The sequence below is a fragment of the Periplaneta americana genome, chromosome 2 (assembly GCF_040183065.1).
Source record: "Periplaneta americana isolate PAMFEO1 chromosome 2, P.americana_PAMFEO1_priV1, whole genome shotgun sequence".
NCBI lineage: Eukaryota > Metazoa > Arthropoda > Insecta > Blattodea > Blattidae > Periplaneta > Periplaneta americana.
The window spans coordinates 115,797,287-115,816,890 of NC_091118.1; the positions used below are offsets into that span (position 1 = coordinate 115,797,287).

The following is a 19,604-nucleotide window of genomic DNA, read 5'->3' on the forward strand; positions in this document are numbered from 1 at the left end:
TTATTCCAGTGGGAATATATCGCAAAATAATGAACTTTTCAAAGCATGGTATGTATTGTGTTTGCATGTGAACGGCAAGTAGTTTGAGGCAATAAACTGACTCTGGTTGATATTGTATTTTAATTTGAAGAATGTCCAATGAACTGCGCTCTTTAAGACGTATTCAAAAATGTATCATAATGCTATCATGGACATTGTTACATTATATGGTGCTAATTGAAAAAGTGATGACGTCACTTGTATTTTGCACAAGAATACAGTTTCATGGACCAAATCTCCATACTTATCTTACTCCTTGTTGTAAAATAACTTACAAAAAATATTTCAAATTCCAGTTCAAACGTAAAAGTTACTTTGAGGTGCACAAGATAAATGAGACATCCTGTATAAATAGAACTTTTGTAAGTCGGTAACAATATGGCCAGCACGAGGGATATTAAACGGCGTTTAGCGTCTTAATGGAATAGTTTGTGGAAAAGCGATTATTTTCGGAGGTAGAAAATTGGGCATGGGCATTCGGCTTGTGAAAATTGTATTACCACTAATAGAAAAATACATTTAAAGCGCAATAAAAAAATTACATCATATTAGTCAGTATGGGGATGTCTTAGGATCGTTCTGAATGATCTTCGAAATGATAAACTTGGGATAGAAGTAGGCTCATATTTTAATCCTCCTGTATACCATGAATATTTTATGCTTTATTAGAGATCTTTCTTCTAGTATATCGATTTCTTGTTATCATAATTTATTTTTCAAGGACACATTTATTTACTTTGTGTTCTTTTTAAGTGTGCTGACATTTTAAAGTCAAGTTGAGATATTTAAAATTAAATGAAAATGCCTATTGTGTAAATATAATAATAATAATAATAATAATAATAATAATAATAATAATAATAATAAATAATAATACTTTATTGCCAGAACAAAGATACATATTGATTTTTTTACATAAGCACTCTCTAGCACCCCCAAAAAGAGTAAGTTACATACTCGTGCTCAGGGGGCATTCCACCAAGTTAATATTAAGACATTTTATTGAATAGCAGATTAAAAAGCAATAAAAGGAAAGAAAAATAAGAAGAAAAAACACGTATCACAATAATTGAACTTTAAATTTTCTCTGTTAACAGCACTTATTTAATATATTTTTTTTAATAAGCAGCATTAGCAAATTGTATGTTTGGGAATGTATCTATTATCATGTTATAAAGCCTTGGACCGAAGTTGCTACTGTGATTATATGCTACAGTTGCAGTACATTTAGGAACTGTCAAGCATATGTTGTCTGATGTTTTGGTTTTATATTTATGTAAATATAAATTAAATATTATGTTTCGGTTTTTATGTACAAAATCCAGTAATACATTGTTATAAATTTGATGGAAGTCAAATACTTTAAATTCTGAATACAGCAGCTCTGAAGGATAATCAAGAGGTTTATTAAGGCATATTTTTATTCTTATTTTCTGTAGCAGAATTGTTGGCATGAGGGAGGTACTATAAGCACTACCCCATCCTATAATGCCGTATTGCAATATAGCTTGTACTAATGCAAGATAAATCAGTCGTAAAGTATGGACAGTTAAGTAATTTCGTAGGACAAAATAATGAATAATTTTTCTGAATCTATTTCACAGAAAAAGAACATGTTTATCCCAACGTAAATGTTGGTCGATTATTATACCGAGATATTTAACTTGAGGAGATTCATTTAGAATAGGACAGTTACAACTATTAGAAGAACAATTGTATGTATGAATTTTTAAACACAAGAGCGAATTAGGTGATTTAATACCAACAGATTTTAACGAAAAGGGTACAACCGTAGTTTTAAAATGATTTAAGACAAGTATGTTGTAATCAAACCAATTTTTAAATAATGTGATGCCATTGTTTGCATTAAAGTAGGTATCATCCCAAATTTTACCTGCAAAAATAACAACCGTGTCATCCGCATACGAAAATATCTCAGCATTGAATTACTTTAAATTAATTCCAATAAATCATAAATATATATTAAAAACAAAATTGGACCGAGGACAGTCCCCTGTGGGACACCGATATTAATATTTCGAGTGCTACTAAATTTATTATATAAATAATTGCATCGTTTACACTATTAAAGCTACTTATTTTATACGTCATATATTTCTCTTTGTTTGCTTCATCGAAAACAACTCTCTAATCTTCAGCCCTTCCTCAGGTGTAATGGTTCCGCATGCATTAATATATACGCCGTTTCATTGTTGCACTGTGCATCGTATGGTGCTGATCTACATGGTTTATACGGTTTCATTTTTTACCATTCTTTATGCAATAAGAAGAAGCAAATCATTAGGGCGTAATCCACACAATAATAATTCTGCATATTTTTGGTCACAAGACTTCAGATAAGCCGAGATTTAAAAAGGAATAAAATTCGTGTTCACACTTTCCTGACAAATTTACTCACTGATATCAGGTATGAATAAAATCCTACCTGTAAATTTAGGAGAAAAAGCTATAAAGCAGTCATTTCAAACTGTCCAACCTGTGACGTCGGAGCGCGTTTCCCTTCTCGGAGTAGCGCTGGTAAAGCACATCAAGGACAGTAATGTCACAGTCTAGTATATACAGTCACGAAGCTTGAGTTTATGAGGGTAATAGGAACAATAGACTGTGCAGTACTATTTCACATTGTCTGTAATGAGGCGATAGTAGCGATCCTAGTGGTTAGAAACTATCCATGGATGCATATTTACTACGTATTGAGCTTCTAGACTGTATATAGGCCTACTAGACTGTGGTAATGTTGTGTCTCCGCTATTTAAACATCTCTATTCCTTCCAGTTCTATTCCCCCTACTTTGTTTTTTACCTATGCTTCCCCTCTCAAGGAGCTCCAGAACAAAGACGTGTGACCTCACAGAGCTAGCAGTTGGAAATGCCTGCAAAGAGACAGATTCAGACAGGCAAGACAGTATACCGAAAACCACTTTTTCAGTATCAGGAATGCTCAAATGTGCATATTCGTAATCTCCTTTAGCAGCATAACAACACTTTCTCTATATTTTGCATAAATAAAGCAAAAACGGAACAAAAAAGACGCGTAAAATTAAAGAACACGAAACTTCTACTATCACTACTTGACACAAGACAGCACAAAATATGTCTACAGCATCTACAGTCTACAACGCCACAACATGTAGACTCATTGTATCTGTACTCACAGATCGAGTCCCTCTGTTGCCCTGGAAAAAATAAGGCGTATTATGATACAGTTTCCAAACAACATTGCGTGATAGTCGAAGGAAATACTACAACTAAGTAAACAATGCAGACATACACTTCCATGAAGGCTTCTTTATTTAATATGACATTTAAGGAAAGTCCTTCCCACTTCACTTCAACGGCAGGTTCCTTATTTACTCAAGTAATTTCCCTTCCTCGCGTATTCACCCCCCCCCCCTCAAGATTTTTGAACATATTTTTCACAATTTTATTCTCCTTGCTTGATTTTCCCCTCTTAAATAAAAAAAAAACTACATCATCAATTTTCCTTTCAAAAGTGTTTATAAAACTCTTAAGTATCGTAAGCATGCGCAGAGAAAACACAAATCCCTTATAGGATGGAAAACGCCGAAGATCCTCTGACGGCAAGAAAGATGATATGAATTTATTGTCTGATGAAAGTAGTGAAGTGTAGAATACATGCACGTTTATTTTATTTACGTACTGAATAAGGTAATTTTGAAAACACATTGCGAGGTTAGTCAAGGTCAGGCTACCGAAATTAGAACAGACACACAGCGGTACAATTGCTCTAGTGGAATGGGCAAGAGTAGTATATATTTACATAGGTATTATTATTATTATTATTATTATTATTACTATTAGGCTAAATAACAATATAATACAAGCCTCATCATGGCAACATCAAGACCTATAATAACAATATTTATAGCTTGTGTTATTTATACTGATATAAATTTATGATATTAAGTAACATAAAATAATGAAAAAGGAATATTAATAACTGTACACTCACTTTTTCTCACCTCATGAATTTCTTGAGGTTATTTATGGTCATTTTATTGATGATACTTTGTGGTAATCGCACAATTTTCCCCTCTATGTTTAGCTGCCGAACTTTGTAAAAAGGGTAAAAATTACGTGAGTGAATAAATATAGTATTTGGTGCATCAATGAGGAAAGAGTTCCTTTCTAGAAGTAACGAGCCGAAATTGAGCGTTAACATTCATAAATGTTACCTGCGGTTGTAATATAGAAAATCAATCAAAGTTACATCAATACTATTATTGGAGTAATAAAATAATATAATCCTGGCAGGAGAAACAGTAGTACCCCCAAAAAAAATGCACCAAAGTAAGTCTTTGCCTACCGTACATTCCACTTGTATTCGCCAGGATATGAAGCTAACAATAAATCTCCACTAGACGTCTTCGCGTCTCTAGTGGTCTTCGTGGGTTCAAATTCAACCAAGGGCAATTGATTTTTAAGGGACATAAAAATTCTTAGATAGGAAGTAAAACTATACTTCGTTCCATAATGGCTGACAGGCGACGTAAATATCGCCGGTAGAAAGAGAGAGAAGGATAATTTCTAATGAACCAATGACAGAGGTCTGATGCCACGCTTGTCTTGAAGTTGGACGGTCTGAAGCGTTTTAACCCCGCCCAACTTCAAGACAAGCGTGGAATGAGATCTCTGCCATTGGTTGAATAGCAATCATACTTCTCTCCTTCCCTGCCGAAAATATTTACATCGCTTGTCAGAGATTATGGAACAAAATATAGGTGGCTGGTATCGCAGATGTATAGTAATTAAACAATATGCCTTAAAATGAGAGAATACCAGACAAAGTTTACCAGCTATTTTTCTCCGACGTCAAAATGCAAGTAGGTAGCATAATAGGCTTTATGGATGGTCAAAGTGTGCATGGGTTAGCACTTTCCTTAACCAGTAATTAATTCATCACGCTCTTCTCCTGCACGGGAAACGAACATAGTTGTTAGGTTAACGGCCCATTAAAGTAGGCAGATAAGATAAGCGTCGAAGTTAATTAGTACGGACTACTGGTACATTTTATAACAGGGCGAGCGATCAGGATCCCCAGATCGAAGTCGTGCTAAAATGCACATTAATCAACAAATGAATTCTTAACTTCGTCATCGTTATCATTATCATCATCATCATCATCATCAACAAAACAACTTTCAGGGTTAGGTCATCGACCTCTTCCTGACTTTGTATCTCATGAAATAAAATCTACAGAATTTAGAAACTCTTGTCTTTTCAACGTTCGTTTGATCTGCTGAATATCATTTGCTTTTTTTCATTACAAACAACATTAGGGAATCTATTTGTGTTCATTCACTTTACTGTTCAAACAATCTATTTTTATATTCTGACGGTATCGTTAATATTCTGAACTCTCAGTTCTTTTGCCTCTGCATTCCTTTCATGTTCAAGAAGACAAATCTCGCCTAAGATCAGAGAAGGCAATCCTACTATCTCGATACTCTGCATTTGATTTATAGTCGTAGTCGTGACCTCAGAACTTATTATTCCACTTTGGAATCGTCATTGTTTTTCTGAATTGTATAAAAAGTGTCCGTTTTCACTTATCCTGGAAAAGTTCTATTATTAGGCCTATATCAGCTATAGAACCTACTGTATTAGATTTTTGACAGCAAATTATTGTAGTCATAGATAATATCACAAGAGATTTCAGCGGGTGATATTTTACGGAAGAAAATAAAACCTCGCGTCATATTATTTTAATAAGACATGCATTGTATCATATTTCATTCGCTATTACGGTCTACTGAATTCGTAAAAAATGAAAAAATACATTTACAAATGCAAGCCATATACTACTAACTATACTTAACTGCACATAAATGACAGAAAACCGAAATAATGACAATATTAAATATTGTTGTAAGCACAATGTAATTTTAAAAGTTGAAAATTTAATTAATATTTAAATCGATATTTTGCAACATTAAAATATTTTCTCATTATACATCGAATGAGAAAGTGAAATGAAAACGAACAAACAAACAAACAAACAAACGAAACCAACACTTCAAGCTGCCTGCATTCTAAAGGTTGTTGCATCGCTAGTAGACATCTACTACTACCGTGGATTGTCTATAAGTAGAAACCACAAAATTTCGCATTCACTTTGGAAAAACTTCGTAGTAAAATATCATATTTCGAGTTTCATCGTGAATTAATTATCATTCGCTCATTCTTTTTTTTAGTAGGTTATTTTACGACGCTTTATCAACAACTAGGTTATTTAGCGTCTGAATGAGATGAAGGTGATAATCCTGGTGAAATGAGTCCGGGGTCCAACACCAAAAATTACCCAGCATTTGCTCATATTGGGTTGAGGGAAAACCCCGGAAAAACCTCAACCAGGTAACTTGCCCCAACCGGGAATCGAACCCGGGCCACCTGGTTTCGCGGCTAGACGTTACTCCACAGGTATGGACTTCACTCATTCGTTCATGCGTACTTTGACCCAAGGGTAGGTATTTCATTGCAAACCCAGTATTCTCCAACCTAATCTCTTTTCCGCATTCTTCTTAGTCTCCGCATACGATCCATGTGTCTATCGTCTTATATCTCCTTCTGCCTCAAACTTTTCTTCCGTTCTTCATTCCTTCCAGTATATCCTTCAGTGGGCAGTTTCTTATTAGCCAGTTACCTAGCCAATATCTTTTTTTGAACAGTGGCAGCATTATTCTTTCTTCTATACTTACTTACAAATGGCTTTTAAGGAACCCGAAGGTTCATTGCCGCCCTCACGTAAGCCCACCATTGGTCCCTATCCTGTGCAAGATTAATCTACTCTCTATCATCATATCCCACCTCCCTCAAATCCATTTGAATAATATCCTCCCATCTACGTCTTGGCCTCCCCAAAGATACTGTATTTTTCCATCCGGTCTCCCAACGAACACTCTATATGCATTTCTGGATTCGCCCATATGTGCTACATGCCCTGCCCATCTCAAACGTCTGGATTTAATATTCCTAACTGTGTTAGGTGAAGAATACAATGCGTGCAGTTCTGTGTTGTGTAACTTTCTCCATTCTCCTGTAACTTCAGCCCTCTTAACCCCAAATATTCTTTCCTCTATATAAATACATATTTTTTTTATAATTGAGAAAACATTTTTTATGTTGAAACTTAGAAATGTTAGAATCTTATACTGTATATAGATTACTGTGAACAACATCACTCCCTATTATTGGAGAAAAATTCGTTCCGGCACCGGGAATCAAATCCAGGACCTCTCAGCTCTGCAAGCTAAGCGCCCTTTCCATCTGAGCTATACACAGACCCGATCCAAGGCGCCGGCCGAACTCTTCTCCTTTGCATCATCAATTGTCTACTACTTGCATTTTAGACATACAAGTCATCTATGCAGGAGCGCATATTTAAATGACTTCATGACCATTTTCAACAACAGTTTATTGAATACTGTTAACATTGATATATATTTACATATTGACTACATACTGTAAAGGTAGTCTTGATTATTCAATGAAGACGGCATATTTCGGAAAAACTTAATTATTTCGCTCCAAAATATCTTTATCGCGAAAATTATTACATCCATTTTCAGAAAGAAAGACACTTTTCGTTTAGTTCACTTTTATAAAGAATTTATCGTTAATGAGAAATTCTGTGGTTCTACCTATATCAAATTCCAAGCCTTAATGTCTCGTTTAACTTGGAAAATTTTGTACAACCTATTCATTTACATCCTGTATATGTATAGTGTATGCACATGATATAACTTACATAGGCCCATTGACAAGAAGTGTGTCGGCCATCATAAAATATGATCTGAATGAAGCCAGAACAGGTAACGATCTAACCTTCGCGATGATGATGGTGAAGGTTGTGGTAGTGATGATGATGATGATGATTATTATTATTATTATTATTATTATTATTATTATTATTATTATTATTGGTGGCGGTGGTGTGACGACATACTGTATTTCCTGGTTGTCAGATCTCAGGGAATGGCATTTAGTCCCAGTTTCAGTTCGTTAACCTCTTCTCCCACCACTTAACCCCTACTGATGTGTTGGATATCGAACAAAAAACTCTGAGGTTCTTACATTTAATGTCAATGTCCGATCACTGTTATCCTCGCATCTCTGCCACAATAAATCATACCGCGCTACACCTAATGGATTCATGACGAGTTTCTGTCTCTAGTGAGGCCACCCAGCATAGCATACTGATTCCTTCAACACGACTTGCCGATGATGTTTAGAGATGGTAGATTATTTTATTTAGTTATTTAACGACGCTGTATCAACTACGAGGTTATTCAGCGTCGATGAGATTGGTGATAGCGAGATGAGGCCGAGGATTCGCCATAGATTACCTGGCATTCACTTTATGACTGGGGAAAACCTCGGAAAAAACCCAACCAGGTAATCAGCCCAAGCGGGTATCGAACCCGCGCCCGAGATGGTAGATTTTTGCAAACACGATAAATGCGAAATGTGCCCAAATGTTGTAAAAATAATAATTTTATGTTCAGGAGCATGTTAAGTAGACTAGTGTGCTTTTTATCCATGGTAACATATGAAATTGAACACAAAATGCGAAATGTACTCTTATGTTTGTGTTTCTGAGTAATAAGAGCGAAATTACATTTTATGAAAATCTATCTAAAGGCCACTTCACCCCTCCACTTTAGCTTTTACAGTATGAATAACAAAGGTATGCAATCTACCTGAGATCCCTGCAGGCGGCCCTGATTCGAGTCCCGGTCAGGTCTGAGATTTTTCATTGAAAAATCCATAATGACACTTGTTGCGGACAAGGTCGCAGTTGGGGTGTTTCTCGGGGTTCTCCCTTTTTCCCATATTAGGCATTTACATAATCCAGTCACCATTTTTCCAGTTCGTCATCATTCCATAGCATTTCACCAATCGCCGGATGGCGACGCACGATGGGAGCTGGCCTAGGGACGAGGGGGGAGGGTTACCTGCTCGAAACCTGGGTACACAGAGAACCTTAGTGTAGTCAGTCGGTGTGGGTTTGGGAATGCGCCTAGCTTTAGATTTAACGCAATAGATCGTAACAGGACGCAGGCTCGGCCAAAGTGCCCCCCTGCCGTAAAGTTAATTCCATACCTGATAACCTCTTTGTTGTTATCCGTACAGTTATCCCGACTGTCTGTCTTTTTGGAATATTGATTACCTATCCGATTTTTTAAAATCAATATTCACTCACAAAGAAGTTGTATGTGGTAGCATGTAACTACAATTATTGAGTAACAAGTTGGGTCGGGATAAAATCACACCGCGTCTTTTGGTATTTTTCTTAATGTTCGTAAATTTATTGTAATTTTATATATTCCTTTTCAATATATTATTTTTAGGAATTATAACTGGAAAATCTAGACACTTCACCTGTTAACGCATTGATGACATTGAATTTCTACTACCAAACATTCTTACAAGAAAAAGTTCCATCCAAAAACGCTAAAAAATACTAAAGTCTAACATTAAATGTGCTATAAAATGCTAAATCCGATTTAAGTACTAAATTTTTTACTTTTAATTGCTAAATATACCAACTCTAATAATCTTTGAATAAGTTCTAATTAATTCCAAAATATTTTATTTTACATTAGTTACATTCTATGAAGTAAAAGTAAAAGATATAAAGAATATAAAGTGTGATATAAAGAAGTACTCTTATTACGCCTATTAGTTGTTAATGTCCGCCATGTCTGAATTTTTAAAATACGAGTATAAAGTTATACATCAAAATATAAGAATGAAATAAGATACTATCTGTTGTTTTTCATAAAATTAACTTGCAATGAAGACCAAGATTTTTAGGACTTAAAATCTAAAAGAACCAATTGAGGACCTCCCTGGAAAAAGGATTTAACATCAAATTAATTAAATATAGTAATATGAACTCGGTCCCCTTAATACGAATAATTTTCCCGGTCCCGGCTCAAACACAGTGATTTTAGTGGATTTTTTTTCGGTTAATACGAATTTCTGTTTCTACGAACGTCGAACAAATTTTCTGTCCCCAGATTTTTGTCCTCTACTTTAATACGAACAAAAAACAACTTTTATGTACACCCTTTATAGTTTATTCCATGGGAATTCTCTTCGTTCGCTCTCATAGTAAAAACTTCAAATGTCCTTGAAGATATCGATTAGAACACGCATAATAGCCTATGCATTGCTATATTTCTCACGGGAATCATAGTAGTAGCTCAAGTCTTCTGTGTGTTCTATCTCTAGAGATGTCACTGAGTGATACAGAGATTTAACTGTTAGTGTCTCACGGCTAGTGTTCAAGTTAACACCTCAATAATAGCAACATGAGTGAAAGAAGGAAAAATTCTATAGATATGCAGACGTGGACAAATTATTAGCAAAACTGACGATTTTTATGGTATAATTTTACAAAATTTGACTTTTCACTTTTGACTGCAGTTCACATTTTTATGATTATAGTACTCAGAAATATATAAAAATGTCAACTGGAGTGAAAATTGAAAAGTCATATTGTGCATAATTATACCATAAAAATCGTCAGTTTTGCTAATAGTGTAAAAACTAAAGTTAAAATTTTGGAATGAAGTGTCTCACGGTACTAGGACAAAACCTCAAATTGCAAAATATTTTCAAATTCCAAAATATACTCCTTCAACCATAATAAAAAACAAAGATAAAATTGACGCTGCTGCAGTTTCCGGTTCTTCATCAGGAAAATTTAAGCGAATTCGTGCAGTAAAATATGAAGAAGTGGAATCTCAGGTTCCTGAATGTTTAACAACATGAGGGCAATATAAGTGAGTCAGAAGTGATTTAAATTAAATTCATTGTGGTAACAAAAGTGATAATTTTTATAAACTGGATAGCCCCTATATCTGGAAGAGAAACTTGGATCAACAAAGGAAAAGATGAAAAGAGGCCAGATATGGAGACTTCGCTAAGTATTGATGATATATGCTACTAATACAGTATTCAGAAAGATTCACAAGTACGGTACTTAATTCGAAATTCATTATTACTAACTACAAACCACGAGAAAGTGTTTTGAACTGAAAGAGTGATAATGGATTCATTGAAACAAAATTCGATCAGAATTCGAATAAGACGAACTTCGTTAATGCGAACAGGTGATTTTTCGGTCTCTTTAGGTTCGTCTTATCGATGGTTTGCTGTGTGTGACTTAGGTAGAAGAAGTAATTTTTAAGCATTAATTTATAACAATAAATGACTGCATTCATTAGGAGAATAAACTTGTATCCTTGATTAGTCAAATGGTTCTACTATTAAGTACAGGCTTAACGAAATATGTCCCTGAAATTATTTTCTTTTCTCCTGAAACGTGTATTACAGATTTGTTGGCTACACCAATTGTGCTCACAGAGGGCAACCTGCACTCAGTGCATATACGTGGAGCTAGGACAGGGCGAGGTGCATTACGCTGAGAGATGATGCTAATGAAGATGGACAATTTCACAATTGTGTAATCTTGAAATATCCAATCCAATCAATACCTTACTATGATAGGTTGTACTGGAATTCGAATTTGAATTGTTTAATATGCAGTACCAAATTCAAAATATGCGAACGAGAGACTGAGACGCGATGCTTATCTACTACTCTTTTAGTATTAATTTTCTCCGACGCAGGAGCAACTGTCTCTCTGAAAAGAAATTGTCTGACCTCAAAACGGCTATCTAAAATTTCAACTCTACGTTCTGAAATGGAAAGAGAAACAAGACTTTAATACCGGTGACATTTATTAACAGCTAGAATTTCTATGCACAACCTAGTACTGGTACTGATATTGTTTTCTTATTACATCTTTTACTGCATAAAAATTCTGTCCCTATCTTCATCGCCATTGATATTTGGAATGTTGGAGTGTAACAATAACTTGTAATACGGATTATATCAAATCAATTTTGATGTTTGTTAAAACTTATAACATTCTAAGTGTTTATTTACATTTAAAAATGAATACAAGTACTGTTTACTCACATTTAAAAATTATTACATTGTTAGGTATTTGTGTCCTGGATAGAACCCGATATATAATTAGAATAACTGAAACCTTTTCCAGAAGTCTATCAAGTACTGACCTATATAGAGTTCACTTAACTCTTTCCGATTGTATCATTTAAGCTCAACTTACCTTCAAAATAATTTTGATTTAGGTTAGGAACTACATAATATGGTGCTGAAAATGTATTCTTTATCGTTATAATTTTACATTTATGCTTTTGACTGTTACGATGTTAATTTCAATGCTAATAAGGAATATTAAAACATAAGTAAGTTTATTGTAATAAATGTACAGCTAAAATGTAATCAATTTGCTTACGGAATAGCGACATATCGATAATCGTTTCTATATATATATATATATATATATATTATGTATATATATATTTCTTACAATATACACTTAGATGCAAAACATTGCTCCCTTCAAAATATAAATGAAAATAACATTTCAAGCTAAATTACAATATGATAACAAGAGCATTATCGTAGTTTAAGAAGAACAACTTTAAGAATGTTTTGGCGCATAACAAAGAACAAATCACAGTGATGTAGAGAAAATGTATGGGTTTTAAAAGTTGTAAGCACAGTTCCCAGAATTAAGATTCATTCGTAAGTTTGTTTATCCTCACTTTCTCCTCTTCTTCTCACAAAAAATGAACCTTCAATATCTGGTTTGTCCTCCTCTAGCTCTAATTACAGCCTCCATTCTTTCGGGCATACTTATGACGCTGGCGAAGTCTTCTTGTCCAAAATTGTTCCATTCCTGCTTGAAGATCTGGCACTTGATTTCGGATATGTCGGCCCAACTTACTCCATATGTTTTCCATAGGATTTAAATCAGAGCTCCGCGCTAGCCACTCTAATTGCCAATTCCCATTTCCTCGAGGTAAGCGGTTACTCTTAGCGCAATGTGCGGACGAGCGTTGTCATGCTTCAATCGAAATTCATCTCCAATGAAAGGTGCGTAAGGCACGACATGCTCGGAAAGGATCTCTTCAATGTAGCGGTCAGCATTTAGGTTTCCATTCCTCACAAAAGCCAACTCTGTTCTACCTTCCATGGAGATACCAGCCCATACCATAATAGAGCTTCCATTGAATGCTGTTCTATTTGAGAAAGCGCACGCTGCAAATGCTCTCCAACTCGCCTCCAGACTCTCTCCCTGCCGTCTGGTGATCTCAGGGAGAATTTGAAGTCCTCGAAGAACAGTACTCTCCTCCATTCCGCCATTGTCCATTCTGCATGTTCTCGGGCAAATTGAAGCCGGGCTGCTCGATGACCTGGGGTCAATACTGGAGCTGTTGCAGGTCGGTATGACTTTAGAGTTACTTCCCGTCTGCGAACCGTCCACACACTTATGTTGACCACCGTTGCATTCTGGACCCGATTTCTAACTTGCACCGCCATTGTATGACGACTTCTCAAAATCTGCAGCACTATAAATCGATCGTCACGGGCAGTAGTTTTGCGTTTTCGGCCAGATCTAGGCTTCCTAGAGAAACTTTGTGTTTCTCCGAACCTTTATACGGCATCCCTAACCGTTGAGTATGGCAGCAGCAGCGTATCGCAAACTGCGACAATCGTCAATTGGTGCAATAGCTTTTACTACATCTGCTCTCAGCGGCATTCTGGCAAATGAATTCAATGTCGAATTTACAAAATAAATTTTCGTCAACAATGTTCCTCACAGAAAAACATAAGAGAAGCGACGAAACAATAAAAACATATCGACAACTTACATAGCAAAGATTATGATCAAGAAAATGAGTAGCTTTTTAGACCCCTCATATGAATTGTAACTAATCCATTTACATTTCCTCTAAAACAACTTCAAAAGCTCGAATTCATGTGCCAAAATATCCTTAAATCTAATGTTATTACACTACAACAATGCTCTTTTACTGTAATGTAGCAATTCAGCCCGAAATGTTATTTTTTACAATATTTTCAAGTGAGTGGTTTTTTTGCACCTTAGTGTATATCGATTATCGAAATTACTGTAGATTTGCAATATATTGCTATATCAATATGTCGGTATTAAAATTTTTTTCTCCATCTCTAGTTACAAGTGCTTGTCTCGATATAGCCTATTTATTGTTATAAGTGATGTAGTACTGGTAAGTCAAGAGGATGGATAATATTACAAATGAGACAAATTATTTTAATATAAGATGTCGCCAAGAAAATAATGTTAAAAGAACAAATGAATTTGGTTAAAAGAAGGAGAGATTTTGATGAACAAAATGTGAATGATAGCAAAGAATAACGAAACAGCGGTTTGTTGCGACGAGTCTTATTAACAAGTCGAAGAAGCAGCATTTCTCTTTTATATTAGGCTAAACTTACATTGCAAACATACCCTTAATTTCTGCATGTCACTGCACTGGTCTGACTGATACTACAATAATAAATTGAAGTATATTACTGAGTCGCTATCATCGGTAATAGATGGCAAGCTTTGAGTTTAGCTAAAAAAGAGGCCGATAGACCAAGTTTTCCCTCGCTAATCACATTGTTTTCCAAGAGTCAAAGTTTAAAAAAGTCTACGTTAGAACAAAGAAAGTCGACAGACTTTTAAGTTAACGCACGCCAATCACATTATTCTTCAATGGTCAAAGTTTATTTACTGTTTACTGTATGTTACGGGCAATTTCCTTTCATCTCATAATATCGATCCGGTATTTAATGGCAGTGAGCACCATGAACAGGCCCGTAGCTAGAGGGGCGCAGGGGAGGGGGGCCTTTGTCCTCCACAAAGCTGCCCTCCCCTAGATTTGTTGAAGACTATAATTAGGTTTATTTTTGTGGTCCAGTTGTTGTTAATCTATCAAGAAGTTGCAAAATTATAGTTTTTCTCTTAATGAACATTCTTCATTCTAGGCATTTAGGTCCACACCTGTGGAGTAACGGTCAGCACGTCTGGCCGCGAAACCAGGTGGCCCGGGTTCGAATCCCGGTTGGGGCAAGTTACCTGGTTGAGGTTTTTTCCGGGGTTTTCCCTCAACCCAATACGAGCAAATGCTGGGTAACTTTCGGTGCTGGACCCCGGACTCATTTCACCGCCATTATCACCTTCATTTCATTCAGATGCTAAATAACCTGGATGTTGATAAAGCGTCGTAAAATAACCCAATAAAATAAATTCTAGGCATTTAGTATCCAGTGGGCAGTGAAATTTTCGCGGCTTCCTAAACTGTTCTGTACAAACAAGAGTGTGTTTAGTGGGGAAGATGTTCAAAGTGAAGAACTTAAGTGTATTGAAGCAATACAGTTTCAAATTAGTTCTCGTATTTAAGAAAATTATTTTGGAAACAGGTGAAACGTGAAACAGGTTTAATAGAACGCTATGGTTTTATCAACGCTGTAATTGAAACATTATCTCAGAAGAAAAACAATGAAACTCTTAATGATGTGATAGAAACGTCTCCAAATTTACTGAAAGAAGAAGACACTTGAACAGAGATTCCATCAACGAAGAGAAAATTGATTTCAAACTCAAAGTTATCTGAATTCATAATAACAGACAAAATTGAGCAAGCGATGTCTCCAGAAAACATAGTGTTTTATTGTGTGTTAGATGTTGTTTTGAATGAACTGAATCTTAGATTTTCAGATAATGAAGATCTTTTAAGGTCAATTCATACAATTCATACTTCAGACACACTTGAACATGATATGCTGCAATGAGTGCAAGAATTGGGAATCACCATTCCTTCTGGAGAGGAAATCATTGTGGTGAAAAGCTATTTGGGAAAGACTGAAAACCTGAATACATTTGAAGAAATATATAAGAAAAGAGTAGAATTTTAGGATACTTACAAACTGGTAGTTGCAATTAAAATCTTTCCTTGTAGCACTGCTGTTTGTGAATCCACATTCTCTGTTCTTACAAATATTGATATAGCCTACATAGAAGGTGAAACATGACTAGTGTAGGACAAGCAAATATGACATATCTAGCATTTGAACTCATACTGATCTCAGGATTAAATATGGATCAATTTCTGCATCAGTTTCATACCGGTACAAGGCGTGCAAGAGGCCTACAGTTATTTTGAAGATATGTTAAGTTTGAAGACAGAAAAAAAGAAGTAAAATAATTAGTGTAGACTAATTGAGGAGCTGACATGGGAAAGGTAGTAAGTGCCAAAAACAAAATTTTTCAGGGGAAGCAAAAAACAAATTTAGGAACACTTTCTCACTTACATTATTACAGGAACTGCTTTAAATGAAAGGCATACACTCATGTTTGTGTTACATATGAAATTTGAAAAGTCTGGCACAGATTTATCTGTGAAATCCTATTTTATGAAAATACAACATTGAAATCACTCCTTAGCCAAACTGAGAATTAACGTTATTTATACATTATGCACAAATTTTTCGGTAAAATGCATGATACTTTTCTTCGAGGAAGTCTAACATAGATAACAAGTCTCTTTTTTCGGCATCAGGGACGATTGGTCTTCTTTCAAGGTGTTGCAAGCACTGCAAGTTAGTGATTGACGTTAATGACTGTCCTTTCTTAAAAATCCTGTGCTCTGTCGACATTTCAAGGTAATTAAATGACTGTCTCGTTTTTATTAGAGGAAAATCAGCTCTTGAGAGTCTAATCCAGTTGAGGGTGCTGATTTTGATAGGAGTTGTATTAAAAAACTTGTCACATTCTGCAGAAAAGTCGAAGAAATCCTCATCCTTCATCATTATTACATTATTAAGCCTTACCTCTTCTGGAACCATGGTCTTGCATCTTTTTTTTTTTTCTTTTTTCTATGATGCCAAATTCCCTATCACATGGCATGTAGGAATGTTCTGAAACCAGGAATTTCAAGTCCACTGAATCAAAATGTTTCTTGGCAATAATGTAAATGAGGACCATTAGAATCATCCGATTCTTATTCTGCCCTGCACACTTATCAGCCCATATTTGTCTAGACACACTCTGATGTTGTAAAAGGAGTTACTACCTTCTCCGCGCCAACAGCTGTGCACATACAACTTACAACATCTAGTGACTACGTTTCCAACTTCGTTTCATTACCTACGGACATACTACCTTCTCTGTGCCATTGGCATGGCCATTTACTACCTTCTCAATAAAAAACCTTAAAAATTCGAATTTTTGGCAGTTACGACCTTTCCCATGTCAATGCCTCAACTGTACTTCAAAATTTTATTAGTATGATGAGTATATGGTATTGAAATATATTGTTTCATTAATAGTTACATGATTCCATGAAAAATTGTGATATAAGTCCTGCCCCCACCCTAATGTCGCAGCTGCCCCTTTAAAAGAAGTTCCTAGCTACTGGCCTGACCATGAAAACTGACTCCGTTTATTCTATTTTTATAAATTGCAACGATAGCTATTAAAAGGAATGATAATTAAGCACAATTGTTGTGGTATTATCCATTTCTATGAAAGTTAAATCTCGGCATCCCTTGATTGCTGACTAGGCAGCGCAAGCTTGTCTTTGTCTAGCCGCGCCAATCATTGCAGCCAGTCAAAATCTGTAACTATTTTATATATCGGTATCGTTTCCTGCTGATGTAAATTTGGTCAAAATATGCAGAGTAAAAAAAAATATTACATTTCCTCACAGATAATGCTTCTTAGAATTATGACGGAAAAAAGGTATATTCTTTTTTACTAACGGTTTTCGAAAAAAATATATGTTATATAATTTTATGTAAAGAATGTTTATTGCGCATTCAGTGAAATTATTTAAAGTAGTGTACGGCCAACTAATTATGACCATATTTTAGTAACAATTTAGTCACAAGAAGTACAGGTTTCGATTAATCTCTTGAATAGAAATTCCAAAACATTACTTTGACAACTGTAGTAACATGGCTGTCGAAAGCTGGGAATATTGCAGCCACGGTAAGAATTACACCCACTCCTCTGTAAGCCAGTAAAGAGGAGCACGAACTGCTATTTGTTCTGTAACGTTGCTATCAGAGTGCTGCATTGGAGTTAAATCGCTCGCTTGAACTCGGTCGAGTGTCGCACCCTCGAGTGAGATACGATCGGTCATGATACGCTCGTAATAAATAAAAGCACAGTACAAGGTCATCTCACCGACATGTCTTATCTTGTATGGAAGGCGACAGATAAGATACACATATGTTTCGCTCACACGGTAAAAATAAGGCTTTATTTTCTGCGTTTATGACAAACGTTTAATGGAACAGTCAATGGAACGTACCAAAACACGAACATGAAGTTATAAATGAAATAGTATGAAAAACTTCGATATACAGTTATTATTACTAATTAATAATTATTCAATATTTGATTTACCACATATATAATATGATAGGTCCATACGTAGTGTTCCGCCTATATACTGCGACAATGTAGAAACGTTTTACAAAATATTATTGATTTAGCAGTAGATTAATAACAATATTAGTACAGAGATAACGTCACAGAAAATATAATAAAATGAATAATCATGCTGCACAACTGTTACAGACGCAAAGATTGATACACTGATTATTAGAGATTATTATTATTATTATTATTATTATTATTATTAATATTATTATTACAGTATTATTATTATTATTATTATTATTATTATTATTATTATTATTATTACTAGAAAATTTGATACAGTTCTTGCATTATCGTGATTGTGTTCTCCGTTTATAATAACTACATTTACATCCAAAAACATCTATCAGATGTGGCAAAAACAAAATCACTCCTGTGTGGGGGGGGGGGGAACATTTACCTACAACATTTATATTATATTTTAAAGCAAGTTTTGTAGTTGTACTATGGAGAGGTTAGTTAAACACTGCAAAGTTTTGAAATGATAAACATCTATGATGTTGCTACACAGTTCATCACTGTAACAAGAACGAATGTCTAACGCTCGGCTTATACTGTTCGAGGATTTATCGCTCGTGACAATTTTACCCATCATGCATCTGGGCTACCTATAGGATTATGCTATGAACTACTTGGCGTTCGAGCGAAAACGTCCAATGCAGACCTCTGATTGCTATCTATTGTATTCTCGAAAACTCAAAATCCTTAATAGATTATTGGCCATATCAAAAAGATTGTTAGATAAAATTTGCTCACAATGAACTGTTCTGTAACTCTTGTAAATGAATGTTAATACGTTTTCTTTCACCACGTACGTATGCATCAAAGATATCTTACTCATACAGACTTCTACACTTAATTCATTTTTTGGGTTTTATCGACATAATACGAACACGTTGCAGAACTATCCTGACGTTAAGTCAGCATTATGCTGTGCTCCTACCTAAGACAACATAGACAATTATAAGGTCTATAACTTATTCTTTTCCTACTCCTGCTACTCTTATAATTCTATACTATACATTACAGTAATAAGATCTAAACTTGAATATGCATCTGTTGCCTGGAATTCTATTACTTCTACCGATTCGGTTAAATTGGAAACCATTCAAAGAAAAGCGTACTTGTAAATATTTTAACTTTTCTATCCTTTATGCTAGACGTCT

General features: G+C 35.1%; 1 protein-coding gene across 3 annotated transcripts in view; it reads right to left on the reverse strand.

Annotated features, from left to right (window-relative positions):
- LOC138694530 (band 7 protein AGAP004871) overlaps positions 1-19,604 on the reverse strand; it is a 292,166-nt gene that overhangs the window by 219,119 nt on the left and 53,443 nt on the right. For 2 of the 3 annotated variants that reach the window (XM_069818352.1, XM_069818351.1), the window contains exon 3: positions 3,215-3,235. The exons of the other annotated variant lie outside the window; for it this stretch is intronic. In XM_069818352.1, coding sequence (XP_069674453.1) covers positions 3,215-3,235 — 21 coding nt within the window. The remainder of the gene's footprint in view (positions 1-3,214; positions 3,236-19,604) is intronic. 3 annotated transcript variants of the gene reach the window in all.